Source organism: Dipteris shenzhenensis, chromosome 5 (genome assembly GCF_047967505.1).
Source record: "Dipteris shenzhenensis isolate YYH24624 ecotype China chromosome 5, Dip_SZ_1.0, whole genome shotgun sequence".
NCBI classification, from domain to species: domain Eukaryota; kingdom Viridiplantae; phylum Streptophyta; class Polypodiopsida; order Gleicheniales; family Dipteridaceae; genus Dipteris; species Dipteris shenzhenensis.
In genome coordinates, this window is record NC_141600.1 from 53851197 (window position 1) to 53870891 (window position 19695).

The following is a 19695-nucleotide window of genomic DNA, read 5'->3' on the forward strand; positions in this document are numbered from 1 at the left end:
AATTCCTACTTGAGAATTGTGTGCAAAATCTATAAAAAATGCATGAGTTTGTATGCTAAATTTCCATAATGTTAGTATGTTTTGATAGATGCAAGTCTGTTTTGGACACATATGATGCTTTCTATGGTTGTGATTTGGCATGCTATTGTGTAGATCTAGAAATGATAAAAAATTTGAAATTTGAGTCCTCCATTTGTGCATTAAAGTGACCTAAATGATCCACATCACATCTTCTAGGTGCTAAGGTTGAAAGTGGGATGTGTGCACATTATCAAAGACTCAAAAAGCTGTATGGATTGATTGAAGTGTCCAAATGCAAGAGCTATTCGATGATAGGTTGAACCACTACTTAGCATAAACAAGTGTTATTGTTTTCTTAGATGGCACCATAAAACTACATCAAATTGCCTCTAGGAATGCCTAGCGCATTTTCAATCACGCTTTCAATGATGTTAGTCTTCTGACCTTGACAGACTATTTATCCCTCCTTCATATTCACCTCCTGTACCAACCTGATGAAGTTGATGAGAGCATCCAAATTGGGCTTTTGAAAAGCGAGTGAGGAGCTCCCAGATGGCGTGATTTCAATATTAGGGGAGGAGAGGCTCTCACATTGTGTTGCAGAGGGGAAGGAAAGATTGTGTGAGGAGCTCCCAGACTGTGCAGAGTCCATTACGAGAGGGGATAGAAGTTGCAAGAAGAGTGCAAGGGAGATAGAAACAGTCGAGAGGGATAGAAGATGAAACAGTGAAGGAAATGGAATAGTGGAGGCTTAAGTTTGCAGTTCGAGTGCAAGGGAGAAAGAAACAGTCGAGGGATAGAAGACAAAATAGTGAAGGGAATGGAATAGCGGAGGCTTAAGTTTGTAGCCTAACTACAAGGAATTGTCAAGGTGAGAGCCATTGCGGTGGTTGGCCCGAATTTTGATTAATTCAAGGCGGCAGTACTACCTTGCATGGTAAGGAGTGATTAGAGGTGGTGGTGTGTAAGATTACCTGCCACATCTGTGGTGGCAGCTAAGATTCCACTGGGCTAGCAGGTAATTACCAGCCACCACAGTGGCCCGCAATTACTCACCTACTAGTTACCACCAATGGGCTTGCATGCATGATTACTACGAGTACAGCAAATTACCTGTCACCGGGCTTGCATGCTCAATAGAGTACTAGAGTACCTGGTAATGAGTGATTAGAGGTGATTAGGCTTCATGATCTACTTTTGTGGTAATTATTGCCCGATAGTGATGGCTCTCATCAGCCACATCTGTGGTGGCTAAGATGCCACTGGGCTAGCAATTAATTACTTGCCACCGTAGTGGCCTGCAATTACTCCACCTGCCAGTTACCACCACTGGGCTTGCATGCATGACTACTACGAGTGCAATAAATTACCAGTCACCAGGCTTGCATGCTCAATAGAGTACTAGAGTGCATGGTAATGAGTGATTAGAGGTGATTAGGCTTCATGATCTACTTTTGTGGTAATTACTACCCGTTGGTAGTGGCTCTCATTAGCCATGTCTGTGGTGGCTAAGATGCCACCGGGCTGGCAATTAATTAATAGCCATAGTGGCTGGCTCACCTGCCAATTATAACCACCGGGCGTCTGCTTCATGATTACCAACCCGTCTAGGGTGGCACTTGAGATTCCACTGCGATGGATGGAACCCCAGGCCTCTGGTGGCTTGAACTTTATAAAATATAAGATCCGTGGCATTTGGCATTTTACTACGTTGCTCTCATTTGCCCCTGCTCTGCTACTTTGCTCCACACCCCCTCCTTTAGCTCTTTTTCGCCCCTGCTCTACTTTGCTCCACGCTCCCTCCTCCAACTCTCATCACTCATCTGCTCCACTGCTCACCCACTCATCTTCACCATGCCTACTACCACGCCTCAATGCAACGTGATCCCAATGTTATCTTCCTTCTCGTACAAGGTGATTGTGTTGCACTCACCTCGAGTAGAAATGCTAGCTCTAGTGGACACCCTTCATTCCCACGGTCGATTCCCCCCCATATCTGCATGTCACCACCTTAGATGACATGCTCATCTCTGGCTTCTTTATGGCTGTGTTGTATGGGTTCCCCCTAGATGTCGATGAAGGCCTCAGGATTTTCACAGCAGAGTACTCTCAATTTATTGGGGGGGCCATAATCTGAGTCTTGGCAATGTGCATGGTCTTCAGCCTCTCCATCTTCTCCTCCATTGGCTCCCTAAAAAATTTTAATGTAACAAGATGCGACAATACTGAGTTGTACAAATTTTCTCTTGCTCAATGAGGCTCATAACCACTTAGCAATGGCTAGATGTAATCTTTTGGCCTCTTGTGCAATCCATGTGATACATGCCACCAATGCCATTCTACACATAATCACATAGGATTGGCATCAGTGCCATTCTCTAGAAGATCAGATGAGAAAACTCTCATGTGATATCCTTCACATGAGGAGAATGGCACTGGTGCCATTCTCTGCAATCCATGTGATGAATGGCACTTGTGCCATTCTCCTCAACATCATGGAGGATGGCACCAGTGGCATTATCCTCAAAATCTCACGGAGGATAGCACTAGTGCCATTCTCCACAAAATGCCCCTTTCTTGAAGAGCAGGCATGATGCAACCCAACTCTTAGCGAATGTTGCTGGACATGGCAAACTCTAATTACATTCAAGGATACTGAAGATACGTGGCTTCTCTCAACACTTCGCAAATTAATTCTTACCTCTAGATCAGTGGTAGTTCTGGGTGGCCTTCACATTGGGCAGTCCTTGTACAAATGATCCACTCCACAACCAAAACATAGTGGTGCAACTGCATTGGATCCGACCGTAGCCGTGTGGGTTGGTCATCCTTGTAAGGGGAATCCTTCAAAGAGGGAGGTCCTTTGCATTTGAAGCAGGTAATTGGTTGATCGAATGTTCCCTTGTAGGGGTACTCACTTGCCCTAAGAGGGCCTTGACACGTGTAACATTGAATTGGTGGTTTTCTAGTTACGATATTCATATCCCTAGCCTTCTGAGAATACAGGAGCAGTTTGATAGACTGGGAAATATTGAACATCTTGCATAACATAATGATTGATGTAGTTGGGTGGACACAAAGTAGTAGCATATTAGAAATAATCACTTTCGCTAAGGGTGTGATCTGGCTCTTCCCAATCACTAGGCAATTCCTCCACCAACACTTGGTTCATAGGAGTGATTCATGGTTGGGGTGGTTGAGGTCCAAGTACAGGTGGGGGTAACGGAATGTTTTGAGTCTTGAATCACCCTTGGTTGGTAGGAATGACTCCTTATATGGCTAATTGGTCATGATTGGATGGATTTGGAGGTGAGGGCAAGAATGGCTCCTTATATGGCTAATTGTCATTGATTGGATGGATTTGGAGGTGCGAGCAATGCCAAAGGTGGCCTTTGTTAGTACAATGGTTGGGGCTTGTCTTAGGATACCAACACTGTGATGTCTCATGATTTCCTCATCATGCATAACAAGCATGATAGAGTGCAGGCCTTGCCCTAAGGCAAGGGAATTCATTGGTGGGGTGGTTTCCAGTGCATATTCCACACTATACATTATCTCATCTCAAAAATAGGTGAGGATTGCTAGGGGTTTACCTAGATGCTCCCCCCTTCAATTGTTGCCTTAGTTGATTTAATAGGTTGGTAGCCAATGCTTCCATGTTCATACCCTTAGTGGCTGGACCCGTGGCCTCACTCGAGTTGGTGGCCTTCCGATGAGTTTTTCTCCCCTTCTCCTCCATATTGTTGCCCAAGCTAATGGATTCTTGCTATACAACTTAAATGACTTGGGATTCATTGCAAATAAATTATCAAAGTCCCATAACCCTATGAGGAAGCATGGTGATAGTTGCACATCACTCATTCTATCATGAGGTTCACATTCGGGTTCAGATGTTTTATCCTGGCAAGATAATCGCGAAGGGATTCCATCTCCTTTTGTTTAATCTAATACACACTTGGTTAATGGGACTTCACTTGGGTCCACTCGGGACAAACCCTACTATAAACGCTTTCTGCTAGTATATCCCAATTGATTTTCTCCTCTACATTTAGAGCTTGAACTATTTCATGGCCTTGCCATCTAGGCTCAACCCAAAGGCTTTCAACTTTTGTAGGTCTCCAATATCCCCAAATGTTTCACAAATCTGCTCAAACCTTTTCACATGGGATAGGGATCTCCTTCAACTAGGAATTTCATGATTAATATGGAGATCATGACTTGTAGACTCCTCGAGGGAATAGTTTCCCTTTCTGTAAGGGTTGGTGACGTGGCCCCCCATCCTAGTGCTTGCACTAGGATCTTCATGGCTTCATCTAAAAGCACCATTTGTGTTATAGGAGGGCTTATAGTTTGGGGAAACCCGGCCACTCAGTATTAGCGTTGGGCCACAAGCTAACCAAGCCTCACAGGTTGCATTGGCGGTGCCCTAGGAAGTGTCGTATTTACACTTGACACGAGTCTATACGAAGCAGAGCATGGATATGGAGTCCCTTCTAGGCCTCCTGCCCAAGTAAGATATGGTGGAGGCTGGGAAACTGAAAATCTAGGCAATGAACCATTCCTCTGCTTATTTTGATCATACAACTTTGTTGTTGGGTCTTGTGGTTGGTAGTTCCCTATGGGAATTAGTGCACTTTGCATATCTTATGTTGTAAAGGGTTGTATTAGGGCCCGTGGCTCCATCAGCAATCTATTCTACTTGACAAATGTGTTTACCATATCCCTGGTTCAAATAGGTAAAACCTTCCCACATCATATTGGAGAAAGTCTCATGCATCCTAGACGTTGTGGTGGAAGGAGTTGGGGATTGAGATTGAACTTAGCTAGAATTAGGGGCCATTGAGGCCACGACCTTAGGGTTCTAACCCACCTCTTTGTTGAAACTCATGGAGTCCTTGGAACTTGATGTGTTAACTTGGGATGGTCCGTGCACTAAGTGTTGAGTGTGAACTCAAAACTCAGTTCTTGGATTGAATTGAGGCAAAGCTGGGCAAATAGCTGGATAGGATATTATAGGAAGATCTATATTTAGGCTCAAGCTCAGCTCCAATCATCCTCCTAGACCTCAAGAGCATGTAATTGGGAGAGTATGAAAGAGCACCTAAATAGGCATTAACAGTCAAAGTAGGAGGGTTATCCCCGGTATCCTAACCAGTTATGTCATGACTCTGCCAACCATAGACCTGAGCTCCCTTTTCAGCCATCTGATAGGCTGAGAACATTCTCGGGGGTAGTCAGCCTGTTTTCCAAAGCCATTGCCAGGGTTAGCCTACCCTCATGGCTACTTGCTTGGAGGATAAAAGAGGTCCAAGGCTGAGCAGCAGGACACCCACCCACTGATTGAGGACAATCGTCCAAGACCTGTGATTAGTTAAAGCATACCTGGGCATTCTCACACCTGACGAAAATCCCCACTGTTACCTGGGGAGTAATATCGTTCTACCTCTGGACTCAGACGCAAGGCTGTTAATAGGTTTTAAGCTTCTTCATAGCAAGTGCAACATTGTTGAGCACCACAAACATGTAAATGTCACATTATAGCGCATGGAAACACTTATGAATCAACGTTCAAATAAGCCCTCAGGGAGAGAAACAAGGATACAAGAGGCACACCAATTCAACAGTTGATACCCTTGCATACGTGACCCCTGTCAGCTCGATGAGACTTAGAAATGAAAATTGTAGCCATATGACCCATTGAAGTTAAACCAAGATTCTCAAGAGAATGATGTCCACTACTTACAGTTATTGCAAGTATACAAGCTAATAGCTTTTTAGGGGGAGGCTATGCCCAGAGAAAACGTCATGATGGATAACGCTGATCTTTTGAATCTGTATGCATAAATGCTATGCAAATTTTTTTTTTCAACTACTCCATTTGTAACACTACCTTTATCTAGTTCGTTCTGACAGATGAGCAATTGTGCTCCGTCGATGAAGAACCCTTGGTCAATTAGAAGCATGGAAAGAATTCCTCTATCCATTTAAAGCCTCAGAATTTGAAGAATTGTTTACAATATGACCTTCCCTCCTGCCGGAACCCAAAAAAGAGCACTCAGTAACTGAACAACCTAAAGACAAGGATAGTGACATGTACTGGGTGCATGCCTCCATGCCCACCCGTGCTTCATATCCTAGTATCCGATCGATTGCCAGCCTTTCTTTTCTAGGGCAAGACGCAATGCCTACAGCCAAAAAAACAATGAAAGCATCTTTCCTGTCAAAAATAAAAGGAGGAAAGCATCGGAGCAAACACATATGCAACAAAGTTCTGGCCTAGCTGAAGTATGGAAAATACAAAAATACCCTAATTCGCTTGCGATTAATATCGAAGTCTGTCTGACCAAGCCGAGATGCTGAGCGATACTCTACTAAGGAACGGTTGCCAGGAGGGAACCAAAATTCCACGTCATCAACAAACTAATCAAGGAAGCAAAAATATTTACTCAGCGACCTGTTTGCAATCCAAGAAACTGAATTGAGCAAGCAAAAAAAATATTTAGCTAGCTCATGTAGCACTTTGCTTGAGCAAGATCACAGAAAAGAAAGCCATCAAGTTTTCAAGTTTAGCTAACTTGATAAAAATGATAGATTGGTGCAATGACAAATTACCCCAAGTACTGGACTCTCGTATTCCACATAAACATAGTCCCCCCTTTGCTCTATTATCTTGGGTTTGAAATTGTCAGGCTTGGTTGATTTGATCTGCCATGAAAGACAAAATGCAGCTTAGCCCAACTTCAACAAGTTTTCGCCAGTTAATTCAACAACTGCGTTCCATACCACGTCAAGTAGCTCCTTCATAGCTTGGTCTCGCGAGGCTGGATTTTTCCTTCCACGCCCATCCTCTGGATTGTACGTCCTGTTCTGAACTTGAAGAGCGCCATAAGTAAGGATATTTCTTACTTATTCTTACGTATTTCTTACGTAGTGAAAAATGTCTTCCCTTATGATTAAAGTTAAAAACGCTAAAGAGTCTTGTTGAACACACCAAGGCGGAACATAATGGCTTGGGTCATTGAGTTCTTCAGCTGTGGAGATACAATTAGGAGTTGGCGGACACAGAGACAGAGAAGGAGGATTCTTTTGCACCCCAAGGTAGTTAGGCCTTGTTCCGCTGCAAAATATACGCAGCAAAATTCATCGATCAATATTCAGAATAGTATGCCGTACAGTAAAGCGAGCTTCTGGAGCTCAGGACTCTTTGAATTTTGAACACATACCTAAAGCGGAAAAGGGCCAGCAGAATAGCTGCGCTGCTACTTCTGAGAATTGTTTCGCTGGAAACAGGGAGTTTTTGCAGAGCAAGTCAATCAGTCTAGCAAGGGGAGGCTTTGATTTGGAATGTGGAAAGACGGAAGGAGCCTCACCGGCGGGTTATCTTGAGGTGGTTGTCTTCACTGCATTCATTAACATCTTTCAGGTGGCAAACGAGCGATGAGCCTGCTTGCGATGAATGCTTAGGTCGAGCGTCCTGAAATTGCGATGGTAGTGGAGCCAAGATCCTGCGCACAACTAAGAAAATAAATCTCTCTCTCTCTCTCTCGCCCTCTCTCTGTCTCCACACACGCAATCCGTAAAACGGCTCTTCTCCGTCTCTCTCTCTCTCCCCCCAACCACAGATCCAACAAAGAGAGTTCAATCCGCGTCTCTCTCTCTCTCTCTCTCTCTCTCTCTGCAATGCAAACAGAAGAGATCGATCGAATGCAAAATGCATTACTTTCACCCCGTCTCTCGCTCGTATGCAAAATGCTCGCATACCGTAACACGCCGTGAAGCTGGCTCCTCCAAAAAGTGAGACGAAGCCAGAAACGATCTCCACGCGATGCATCAACTCAACAAGATTGTGAGATAAGTAGAGAAAGTGTACTCACCTGCAAGACATGAGAAACGCCATTGCTTGCTTAATCGTGTGTACTAGAGATAGAGATAGTGAGGCCTTCCCAAGATAAGTAGACTGCTCCTAAAAGGCTTGGTTGACTTGACACCCTTCGAATCAGCTTGCTATAGATTACACAAGGCCCCTTTTGCAACTAGAATGCTTGGCTACCTGCTAAGCATATTGTAAGTACCTAACAATAGGCCACTTGATTAATTGAAAATTTGTACTTCCTTGGCACACGTTGGATTAAGATAAATTACAAGCTCAATTAATTTTAATTTTATACTTCCTTGGCTCACATTGAATTGAGATTGGGTTCCGCTTGATTGAACAATAGTTGCTAAAAGCAAATTGAACAACAATCCAAAAAGAGCCCACTAATTTCATAGACTTCCCCTTTGGTAGGGAATAATCCCACATTAGTAGGTTGGGGTTTGCTTTAAACTAATGCAGGCTTTAGACAATGTAGGCCTTATAAGCTCGGGATGTGATCCTCCAAATATATGCATATGTTGGGAGGAATGATGGATCTTGGTATTATACATCATCAGTGACAATAGGAGATTCGAATTCTAAGAGGTGCAATGTATTTGTAACAAACCAAAAAGGATTTAGACGCTTTAGTCCTTCCAAGGGGATGTGATCCTCCAAATATATACATATATACAAGCTCATATGTATCATTGCACATGTGTCATGGCATTGGAGAAATATTTTGTGCATATGATTCATTGGAGGTATGGTTCATTGAGCTTTCTTTTTTTCTTTGGTTGTTTTTTTGGCAAGTGCTCCATCTATCTATTAGACTACAACTAGCTCCTCTCCACTACTTTTGTTAACTCGGATAGATGATGTTTGTTTCTTACCATTTGCAAATTGTTTATTCTTTTGCATATGGTTCAATGCATATACGATTAAATGCATGTATGGTACAATGCATATGATCATTCAATGAATAAAAGTATTTAATATTGTTAAAGCATCTACTATAAAATTTATTGTAGAGGTTTGACTCCTTACAATGCATAAAAATATAAAAATGTAATGAAAGTAGAATGACTTCCATCATTTGAAATTTTGAGGATTACACCCAACAAAAGATGGTAACATACTCAATTTTGGTTAGGAGACAATATAGGTGATGCATAGATATCAAACTTAGTTTTAGATAGATCGGGAAAAAATGGCTTTGTTAATTTGCCCATGCTTTCTACTTTTCTTCATTGGGGCACATTTTCATCAATTGTCTCATGGTTAGAGTAGGATGCATGGGTAACTTAATTAAACCATTTTTACTTTGCTAAGGCATAGATGCTTATGTAGTTGGTTGATTGATTACCATGTAAGGGAGTCCAATCTTCCACATGATTGAATTACAATAGAGCAGGCACCACAATGATCTAGCCTATGAAGATTGGAGCTTAGAATTGTGGTTTCCTAGGAACACACTATTGGACTTGGTTAAACCACATAATTCCATAAATTTTATGTGTTTACTCAAACTAATGTATCACATAAACCAAGATTTATTATGTTGCCATGTAGTAGTCCATTAGCACTGAAGATATCAAACACATTAGGTAGATAAACTTGCATAAGACAACCAAAACCATATTTGTACACATATGCAATGTGATAAATTATGCATTCACATAAATGCTTATGCAATTTTATACATTTGCATTTGCATACATTCATTTATATAGACATCATTTTTTGAGATGGTCCACCTTGAGTTTTAGATAGATCAGGTCTTCATGTTTATATGCCATTTATGACATGGATTTTTTATTTACAACCTATGGCAAGAAGGGAAGTTGAGAGAGAGAGAGAGAGAGAGAGAGAGAGAGTTTATTAAAGTCTTTGGAAGACCAATGGGTCTATGAGAATCTGATACAACAAGTAGAAAGGGAGGAACTCCTAAACTAGCATCATCACCCATGCTGAATGCTAAGTGCTAAGTAGTACATAGTCGTATAATCAATAATGGAGTCATCATCATCGTAAAACATAGTCATATCATCAATCATCATCATCATCATCATCGAGTCAATCACCTTCAAGGTAGGCTAGCTCTCTTCATTGAAATGCACCCCCACAAGGATATATGTGTGTCAGAGAGGTACTGATGTGTAGCCACTGAGCACTGGCAACTGTTTGTGGATGCTACCCATCTCGGTCTCTTGGAAATGACTCTGCTCCTGACCAAGGCTATTGTAACCCCTATGGGTCGTGTCCTAGGCCTGGAGCATGGATGGGAGATCGCTCAATGTGATCTGCGTGTTTGTCCACTGTCAAGTGTGGCATGCATCAAGATCTGGATCTCTGATGCACCTGCTCTGTGTGTGTGTGTGTGTGTGTGTGTGTGTGTGTGTGTGAGTGAGAGAGAGAGAGAGAGAGAGAGAGAGAGAGGCATGAAAATTTACCAACATCACCAGATTTATCGATTGGCTCATGGTCAAAGCATGATGCATGGGCATTTTTGGTTTGCTGAGGAATAGATACGTATGTACTTGCTTAATTGAGTACCACATGATTGAATTACAATAGAGTTATGAGTAGTCACCACAATATTTTAGCCTACAAAAATTTGAGCTTAGAATTAGGCATTTCTAGGGGATAATCTTGCACTAATGGGATAGATTCAATCAAATAGTTTCATAAACTTCATTCGTATATTTACTCAAATTAATGTATCTCATAAACCAATATAGATTGTGTTGCAATCTATCTAGTAGTACATTGGCACTAAAGATATCAAACACACTAGGTAGATAACCTTGCATAAGACAAGCAAAACCATGTAGGAAAGTCGAGGGGTGGTTTTACAAAATCTTAGAGGTGCAATGGAGAAAGTATTGTAACACCCCCATTAGTCTTTACACAATTTAGGCCTTTTCAGGGGATGTAATCCTCCAAATTTATGCATATGTAATGTGATAAATTATGTATTCACATAAATTCTTATGCAATTGTTATACATTTGCATTTGCATATATTCATTTATATAGACATCATTGCTTAAGATGTCAACCTAGAGTTTTAGATAGACCACTGGACAATATAGATGATGCATTGATGGTCAACCTTTAGTTTTAGATAGATCGAAAAAAAAATGTCTGTTAATTTGCCCATGCTTTCTAGTTTTTTAATTCTTTACTTCCTTGGGGCACATTGGATTGGGATTCATCAATTGTCTCACGGCCAGAGCATGATGCATGGGTAATTTAATTAAACCATTTTTCTTTTGATGAGGCATAGATCTTATGTAGTTGGTTGATTGGATACCATATACGGGATTTCGATCAAACTATGTTTCCTTTAATGAGGCATAGATCTTATGTAGTTGGTTGATTGGATACCATATGAGAGAGAGAGAGAGAGAGTTGTTCCTAAGTGGCCCACATTATCCACCAGATTGATCGATTGTCTCATAGTCCGAGCATGATGCATGGGTAATTATTTAATCAACCCATTTTTTCTTTGTTGCAAAATAAATCCTTATGTAGTTGCTTGATTGGATACCATCTAAGGGGGTTCAAAATTTTCCACGTGATTGAATTACAATAGAGAAACCACCATAATAATCTAGCCTATAAAGATTTGGACAATCCCACACTATTGTGCTCGGTTGAATCAAATAATTTCATAAATTTACTCAACATAACTTACCTCATAAACTAGGATTGATTATGTTGCCATATAGCTTCACGTTGGCACTGAAGATATCAAATATGTTAGGTACATAACTTTGCATAAGACAACAAAAACCATATAGGAAAGCTGAGGGATGGTTTTAGGAATGCTGAGAGGAGCAATGGGCAAAGTATATGTAACAAACCAAAAAGGATTTATACAATTTAGGCCTTGCAAGGGAATGTGATCCTCCAAATATATGCCTATATACAAGTGTATATGTATCATTGCACATATATCATAGGTTTTTATATAGATTCACAAACATTAACATGTATGCATATGTAATGTGATAAATCATGCATTCACATAAAATGCTTATGCATTTGCATTTGAATATATTCATTTAAATAGACATAATTTCTTGAGATGGTCAACCTTGAGTTTTTAGATAGATCAGCTTTCGTATTTGTATGCCATTTCTGTTTTAATTAATGGTCATATTTTATGACACGGATTTTTGATTTACCACCTAGGACAATAAGAGAAAGTGAACACACACACACACACAGTTATAGGGAAAACAAAACACCACAAGCCGATAGGCACATAGCATGGCAATGCTCTATAGCCATGGGGAAGAGGGAGGAAGAGAGAGGAAGCAATAGCATGGGTGAGGAAATGGGAAGAGGACGGGTGGAGATGAAGAAGGGAGCTACGGCACTAGTGGCAAGGGAAAGGGGGATGAGGAGAAGATACATGGCAAGAGGGAATGAAGAGATAGATACATCAAGGAAGGAGGGGCATACTTTAATAAAAGGGATGATAGGAAATCAAAATACAAGATTGGTGGCTATATAAAAGTGAGCGTGTCGCATCAAGCAATAGCCCCTCCTTTTATAACCAAAGGAAGGGGGCTCCCCTAATAATTACATCCTCCCACATGCATGGTGTGTGTGGAGGCACCTCCCATGTGAGCTAAGGGGTACGCATTCTCAATAGCATGCGACAATTCCTTTTCTCAAAAATCAAACCTTCTTATCCTAAGTCTAAGATGCCCCATGGCTCCTTCTATAATACCTAGGAGGACAAGTGGAGGGTTGACACAAAGATGCTTGCCACCTCATCCTATTCTTCCCTTATAGAAATATTATTTCTTAGACTATACACAACCAAGTTCCCTCATGGGGCTAGCCCATGTGAATGAGTAAGTCCAAGATTCCTTGCCACCTCCACTAATTTTATACCATATATCCCATTGACCATGGTCATATCTCACTTAATGCTTGCATGGGATTGCCTAGGTGGAGGGGTGGCATATGGGGATACCCTGCCAACTCACCATACTATATTATTTTTTTCCATTGACTATGTACAACATACCTATGGGTCCTCTTACATGGAAGGGTGGTTGCCCTGCTACCTCAACCTTGGGCCCTTAGCACACTATATTTTATTCTACTAATGCCAAACACATTTGCATACACAATTATTTATAACATTTTCTTGGAAAAATTTTCACCTATAACAATAACCCCCCCTAGGCATAGGATGCGTAGCATCCTCATGCCTAGGACCATCACGCACAAAGAAGGCTTGAGATGTCGCTTATTGAACACCTTCCTTCCATATGGTCATTGTAGCTCCTGGGCTTTATCCAATAGCATGGGTTCTTGCCTCGATGAAAACAGTGTGGTGCTAGTGCCATATTCACATGCCCTGGATCAAATAGAAACCGTTCAATCCTCAAAAGGGCCACAAAACCCAGATGCTGCATCAAAACACACGGAAGCTGGTCAATCCCCATGGTTTTGAAAGGAAAGAACTCCAACACATATCCTTTCCCCCAATATGGAGGGAAATCTATCATTTCTTTGAAATCATCATCCCACACTGACTCTTACAAGAACTGGTCCAAGCTCCTTTCCAAATTAGTCAAGGAATCACACCTTGTGGAATCATCAAGAGATACAAGCATCACATTGATCAATGTCTCATCCTCAACATCATCCTTAATGGTCATCGGGAACCATGACTTCTTCATCAACAAGTTCAGCCCATACTTGAGAGAGAGTAGAGAGAGGGGGGGTAGTGTAGAGAGAGGAGATAATAAGGAGAGGGGAGAGAGTGTGAGGAGAGAGAAGAGGGGTGGGGGTCATGAGGGGAGAGGAGAGAGAGTGTGAATTGCGGGGGTGGAGAGAGAGACAGAGACAGAGAGAGCAAGAAGAGAGGGGGAGGGTCGTGAGGACAGAGGAGGGGGTGACTGAGCAGAGAGAAGGGGGATAGAGAGAGGAGAGAGTAGGGTGAGGAGAGAGAGTTGAGGAGAGAGAGAAGGAAGAGTGAGTGTCCTGAGGGGAGAGAGAAAGGGGCTGTATACAGAGAGTGAGAGTGCAAGTAAGGAGAGGAGAGGAAAATAGAATTGCGTGGGGCAAAGAGAGAGTGAGTGAGAGATATAGGAGAGAGAAAGCGAGAAGAGAGGGGGGGAATAACCGCATAGTGAGAGGAGAGAGGGTGGTGGCGATGAAAAGAGGGAGATAGAGAGCGAAAAATAGATTTTTTCCCAATTCTTCAAGAGGATGAAGGTAGCTTGAAGAGGTTTACATGTGCTAAAGAGGAAGTTTCAACGCAGAGGTGGTCTTCAAAAGTTATAGCGATGGAGATAGGAATCCGAGCAGCCACACCACTTTTCTATTACGAGAAAAACAAAACACAAGAGGTTGACATGCGAATAGCATGGCAACTCTCTATATCCATGGGGAAGAGGGAGGGAGAGAGAGAAAGCAATAGCATAGGGGAGGAAATGGGAAGAGGACGGGTGGAGATGAAGAAGGGAGTTATGGCACAAGTGGCAAGGGAAAGGGGGATGAGGAGAATATACATGGCAAGAAGGAATAAAGAGGTGGAGACATCAAGGAAGGAGGGGCATGCTTTATTGAAACGGAGGATGGGAAATCAAAATATAAGAGTGGTCGCTATACAAGAGTGAGCGTGTCGCATCAAGAAATAGCCCCTCCTTTTATAACCAAAGGGAGGGGTCTCCCCTAATAGATGCACCCTCCCACATGCAGGGTGTGTGTGGAGGCATCCTCCCACATGCAGGGTGTGTGTGTGGGGTATGCATTCTCAATAGCATGCGATAATTCCTTTTCTAAAAAATCAAACCTTCTTATCCTAAATCTAAGATGTCTCCTTCTCAATATTAATCTATCTCTATGAACCATAAGCCTAAAATGAAGGAATCGCTCTTGCAAATCTTCCATTGGAATTCTTTGATACGAGTGAATAGGAACAAATAATACCTAGGATGATAAGTGGAGGGTTAGCACAAAGATACTGGCCACCTCATCCTACTCTTCCCTTATAGAAATATTATTTCTTGGTTATATACAACCACCCCTCATGGGGCCAACACACATGGATGAGTAAGTCCAAGATTTCTTGCCACCACCAATTTTATACCATATATCTGTTGGACCTTGGCCATATCATGCTTGCATGGGACTGCCTACGTGGAGGGGTGGTACTACCCTACCAACTCACCATACCATATTATTTTTGCCATGGGCTATGTAAAACACACCTATGGGTCCTCTTACATGGAAGTTGACTTGCCCTTCCACCTCAACCTTGGGCCCTTAGCACACTATATTTTATTATACTAATGCCACACATTCACATACACATTTATTTATACCATTTTCCTTGGTAATTTTTGCCTATAACAACACACACACACACAGAGTTAAGACTAAGGGTAAGGGATGAAATTCTATCCATATCACACGATTGATCAATTGTCTCATGGTTAGAGCTTGATGCATAGGTAATTTAATCCAGCCATTTTTCTTGTTAAGGAATAGATCTTGATGTAGTTGCTTGATTGGATATCATCTAAGCGGCTCGATTTTCCACATGATTGAATTACAATAAAGCAACCACCATAATAATCTAGCCTACAAAGATTTGAGCTTAGAATTTCCCTGACCTAGGGGATAATCACACACTATTGGACTAGGTTAAATCAAATAATTTCATAAATTTACTCAAACTAATGTATCTCATAAACCAAGATTAATTATGTTGTCATCTAGAAGTACATTGGTACTAAAGTTATCAAACACGTTAGGTGCATAACTTTGCATAAAACAACCAAAACCATTTAGGATAGTTGAGGGGTGGTTTTAGGAAAGTTGAGAGGTGCAATGTGCAAAGTATTTGTGACAAACCAAAAACCATTTTAGACAATTTAGGCCTTGCGAGGGGATGTGATCCTCCAAATATATGCATATATACAAGTGCATATGTATTGTTGCAAATGTGTCACAGCATTATCAAATTACTTTGTGCATATTATTCATTGCACATATGCGTTAAATTCACACATATGGTTCAATGAACTTTCCTTCTTTTCCTTGGTTGTTGTTTTGGCAGGCGCTCCATCCAATTGGCTAGCTTTGCTAGGTGTCTAGACCATTAATTGAACTACCATAGAGCAACCACCACAATAATGTAGCTTGGAAAGATTTGAGCTTAGAAATTAGGGGATAATAATCCCACACTATTGGGTTAGGTTAAATCAAATAATTTCATAAATCTACTCAACCTAAAGTATCTCATAAACCAAGATTCAATTATGTTACCACCTATCAATACATTGGCACTAAAGATATCAACACATTAGGTACAGAACTTTGCATAAGACAACCAAAACCATGTATTAAAATTGAGGGTGCTGCAATGGGCAAGCATTTGTAACAAACCAAAAAGGCTTTAGACAATATAGGCCTTCTAATGGTATGTGATCCTCCAAATATATGCATATATACAAGCTATATGTATCGTTGCATGTGTATCATGGCATTGGCAAATTATTTTGTGCATGTGATTGATTGCACATATGCTTTAAACTAACACATATATGATTCAATGAATTCTCCTTTTTTTCTATGGTTGGTTTTTTTGGTAGGCACTCCATCTAATTGTTACTCGCTAGGTGTCTAGACCACCACTCCCTCCTTAAGGGGTCCACCTCAAAAATTTTACTGTATCACGTGCATTCAAAAGGAGGGGTATTTTAACTCAAGTTTTAGAAAAAATTTAACATGATTACAATAATAGGAGGGGTTTTAATTCAACTTTAGGAAAATTTCTGTTATTCCATAAGTAAAGATTGATGGTTTTATTGGGATAAAAATCTTAATGGATTTTTAAAATACCCCTTGAACGCATGTGATACATAGGGCTTCTTAGTAGTGCCCCCCCCCCCGAATAAACATGTAAAGATAGATAGATAGATACACACACACACACACACACACACACATAGAGAGAGAGAGAGAAAGAGAGAGAAAGAGAGAGAGTTGTGTTCGTCATAAACAGAAGATGGCAAAAGGAATAGAACAGAGGTTACATTCAATAAGGTCTCATAGGAGAAGATTATTGGATTCAACACGGAGGGCCCATTGTGTTCATGTTAGGCAAAGAACAATGTCAAAAACACAAGGTACTAGAAACATGTGGAAAATTGTGGAATCTACAAGTATAGAAGTCAGTTATTACAGACAACAAAATCAGATGCATGGACACAGTGATGTAGCATGCAATGCAAAAAATTCCATGGACCTCAATACAAGAAATGTGAGGACAACTATGGAGCACATGAGTACATAATTTGGTGATAGCTCGGTGATAGAGAGTAGAACCAAATGCAAGAACACAGTAGCTCTGGAGAACATAATGTTCTATGCACTCCAATTAGTAGTGGGGGAGAGCAGCTACATGCAAGAAGGGATTCTTTCCATTTGGGATTAGGAGAATATACATTCCTCCCTGATGGTGCATTGAATGTACATCAATATGCTGGTGAAAGAAATGTAGTGGATACTTTAGTGGTAAGTAGTGTGCATCGACATGATGTGGGTGCAGAAAGAAATGAAATGCATGTTCTAGTAATACATACAACTACTCAAATGGCTATAACCAGGGCCCTTGGTCATTCAATATCATGAAAACATGTTGTTTGCAATAGGGGTGTGGCTTTAGGTGTAGGTGGGAGCCTCTATATCAAGCATCAATTTCCATTAAGGGGTGATATAGAGCACCCATCTCTATATCCACGAGTCTTTAGTGCTCCTACTCTTCATGTACTTGGATCCATGAATCATACATGCAGTCTTTGCCATGATCAACTGTGGAAACAAGAGACATGAATAAATATGCATCAAGTTGTGAGAAAGCAATATTGTAAAGCTGGTCATGTGTCGTTGCCGTTAGGAGAACCACCAAAGATTTTAAAAAGTTCTACTGCATGGAAATGATGCTAAAAGCAAATTGTTTAGGAAGAACATTAGGTCTTATAATAGTGTGATGGCATTTGTCTTATTGGGAGCCGAGATTGATTAAATGTTTAGAACTTTTGGGTCCATGGTAGTGTGTATCACGAGTTTGGAATTTGTTGCCTGATGAGGCTAGGCAAGAGATGTCGCATTTTGCACAGTTGTATGTATATGATACAGATCATGAACTACAACATCATTTGGATGGGATGCCTAGTTTGGATCCAATCATTTTGGAGCTCCTACAAAGGATGAGTGCAATCCATATGCTAGTGCATTGGTAGCTATGGGACAAGTGCTGAGAACAAATCCACATGCATACTTGCAAATGGTTATTTGTGAGAGTCGCTCAACCTCAAGGTAGTGCTTGGCTCCTATGGCTAGCAAGGTTGCCGCTATCATGCTAGGATAAGGGGATGACTTCAATGTTGGGAATTAAGGCATTTAAATTTTAAGCCGCAATGGTGTTGTAAATAGAATATCTAATTTGCATCAATCATACATGCTACTGGTGTATGTTCTTTTATTTCCTCGAGGGGAGGATGGCCAACATCTATATATCCCCTATAGTGATGTACCTAATCATGTACCACTGCATAAGATACGGGGATAAAACTGTCACCCAAAGACAGTACTATGCATACCATTTGCAAGTGAGATTTGATACAAATGCATTTCTTGTGCATGGGGGAGATTACTACATCAATCCATCATTGATGCATTCAGTAGCAGAGAAGAGTCTAGGTTGTATGGATACACAACAATCAATATTCTTTGCTTGCAGAAGTTTATAAAGGATTGATGGACATGGTAAATGCAACCAATGGGGCACATACTATATTTGGAAATGCTACAAGTCATAGAGTTGTGTTGCCATCTTCTTTTACGAGAGGGCCTTAATATTTGTGCCTAGGGAGCAATGTCAATTGTGAGAAAAAAGGGCAAGCCAAATTTCTTTATCACATTCACTTGCAATTCGAAATGGCCTAAAATATGTGAAGGATTGTGTCCATGACTAACTGCACAAGATCGACTAAATTTGGCAATCTATGTATTTTCTCAAAAGCATAAGGATATGATGCAATTAATTACAAAACATAATTTGTTTAGGAAGGTAGCTCGATACTTGGGTGTGATTGAGTTTCATAAGGGAGGTCTACCGCACTCATATGTATTATTGATGTTAGAAGATGCCTTCAAACCTATGGAGATCGGGTATGATCAATTGGTATGTGAAAAGTTGCAATATAATATATCGTTCCCAAAGTTGCATTACCATATTGGACAAAGTAATGTCCATGGTCCGTATGCTGCACTGAATGTCTCCATATCTTGCATGGTTGATGGAAAATGTAGTCATCATTACCCATGTGCATTCTCTCAGTCTACTATGGTTGGCAATGATGGTTTCCCTATTTACATGTGGCGGGATGATGGTAGAAAGATCCAATTAATAGAGGGTGTAGTAGATGATTGCTGGATTCTGCCATTTAATCCTTTCCTCTCCATGAAGTACAAGGCACAAATCAATGTTAAAATTTGCTCCACAATTACTACAATTAAGTATTTATACAAATATATATACAAGAGTCATAATATAGCAATCATCAGGATGCAGCTAAATTATGTGGGAGAATAAGGACAGTGGCACAACCAATTGATGGTGGCATTGATGAGATCAACAATTATTTGGATGCACATTATGTGTCGTCTGGGATTTACCTCACAAAATTTTTAGTGTACCACGTGAGGGGTATTTTAATCCCACTTTTGGATTTGCTACTAGCCAGTGGACACACAAACACTCATAATGTAAGATAC

General features: G+C 40.9%; 1 protein-coding gene across 2 annotated transcripts; it reads right to left on the minus strand.

The window, feature by feature from the left end:
* Nucleotides 1-5956: 5956 nt before the first annotated feature.
* LOC147902202 (DUF1499 family protein) lies at nt 5957-8013 on the minus strand. 2 transcript variants are annotated; one of them, XM_087374885.1, is made up of 8 exons: nt 7896-8013; nt 7392-7526; nt 7245-7301; nt 7013-7138; nt 6805-6883; nt 6634-6726; nt 6328-6441; nt 5957-6206 (listed from the first exon to the last, which is right to left on the minus strand). In XM_087374885.1, exons 1-8 carry the CDS (start codon nt 7916-7918, stop codon nt 6156-6158), a joined length of 678 nt encoding a protein of 225 aa, XP_087231011.1. In that variant the 5' UTR covers nt 7919-8013; the 3' UTR covers nt 5957-6155. The 2 variants fall into 2 exon arrangements, with proteins under 2 accessions (XP_087231011.1, XP_087231012.1); XM_087374886.1 differs by lacking the exon at nt 5957-6206 and having other exon boundaries at nt 6415-6475.
* Between the last annotated feature and the right edge of the window lie 11682 nt (nt 8014-19695).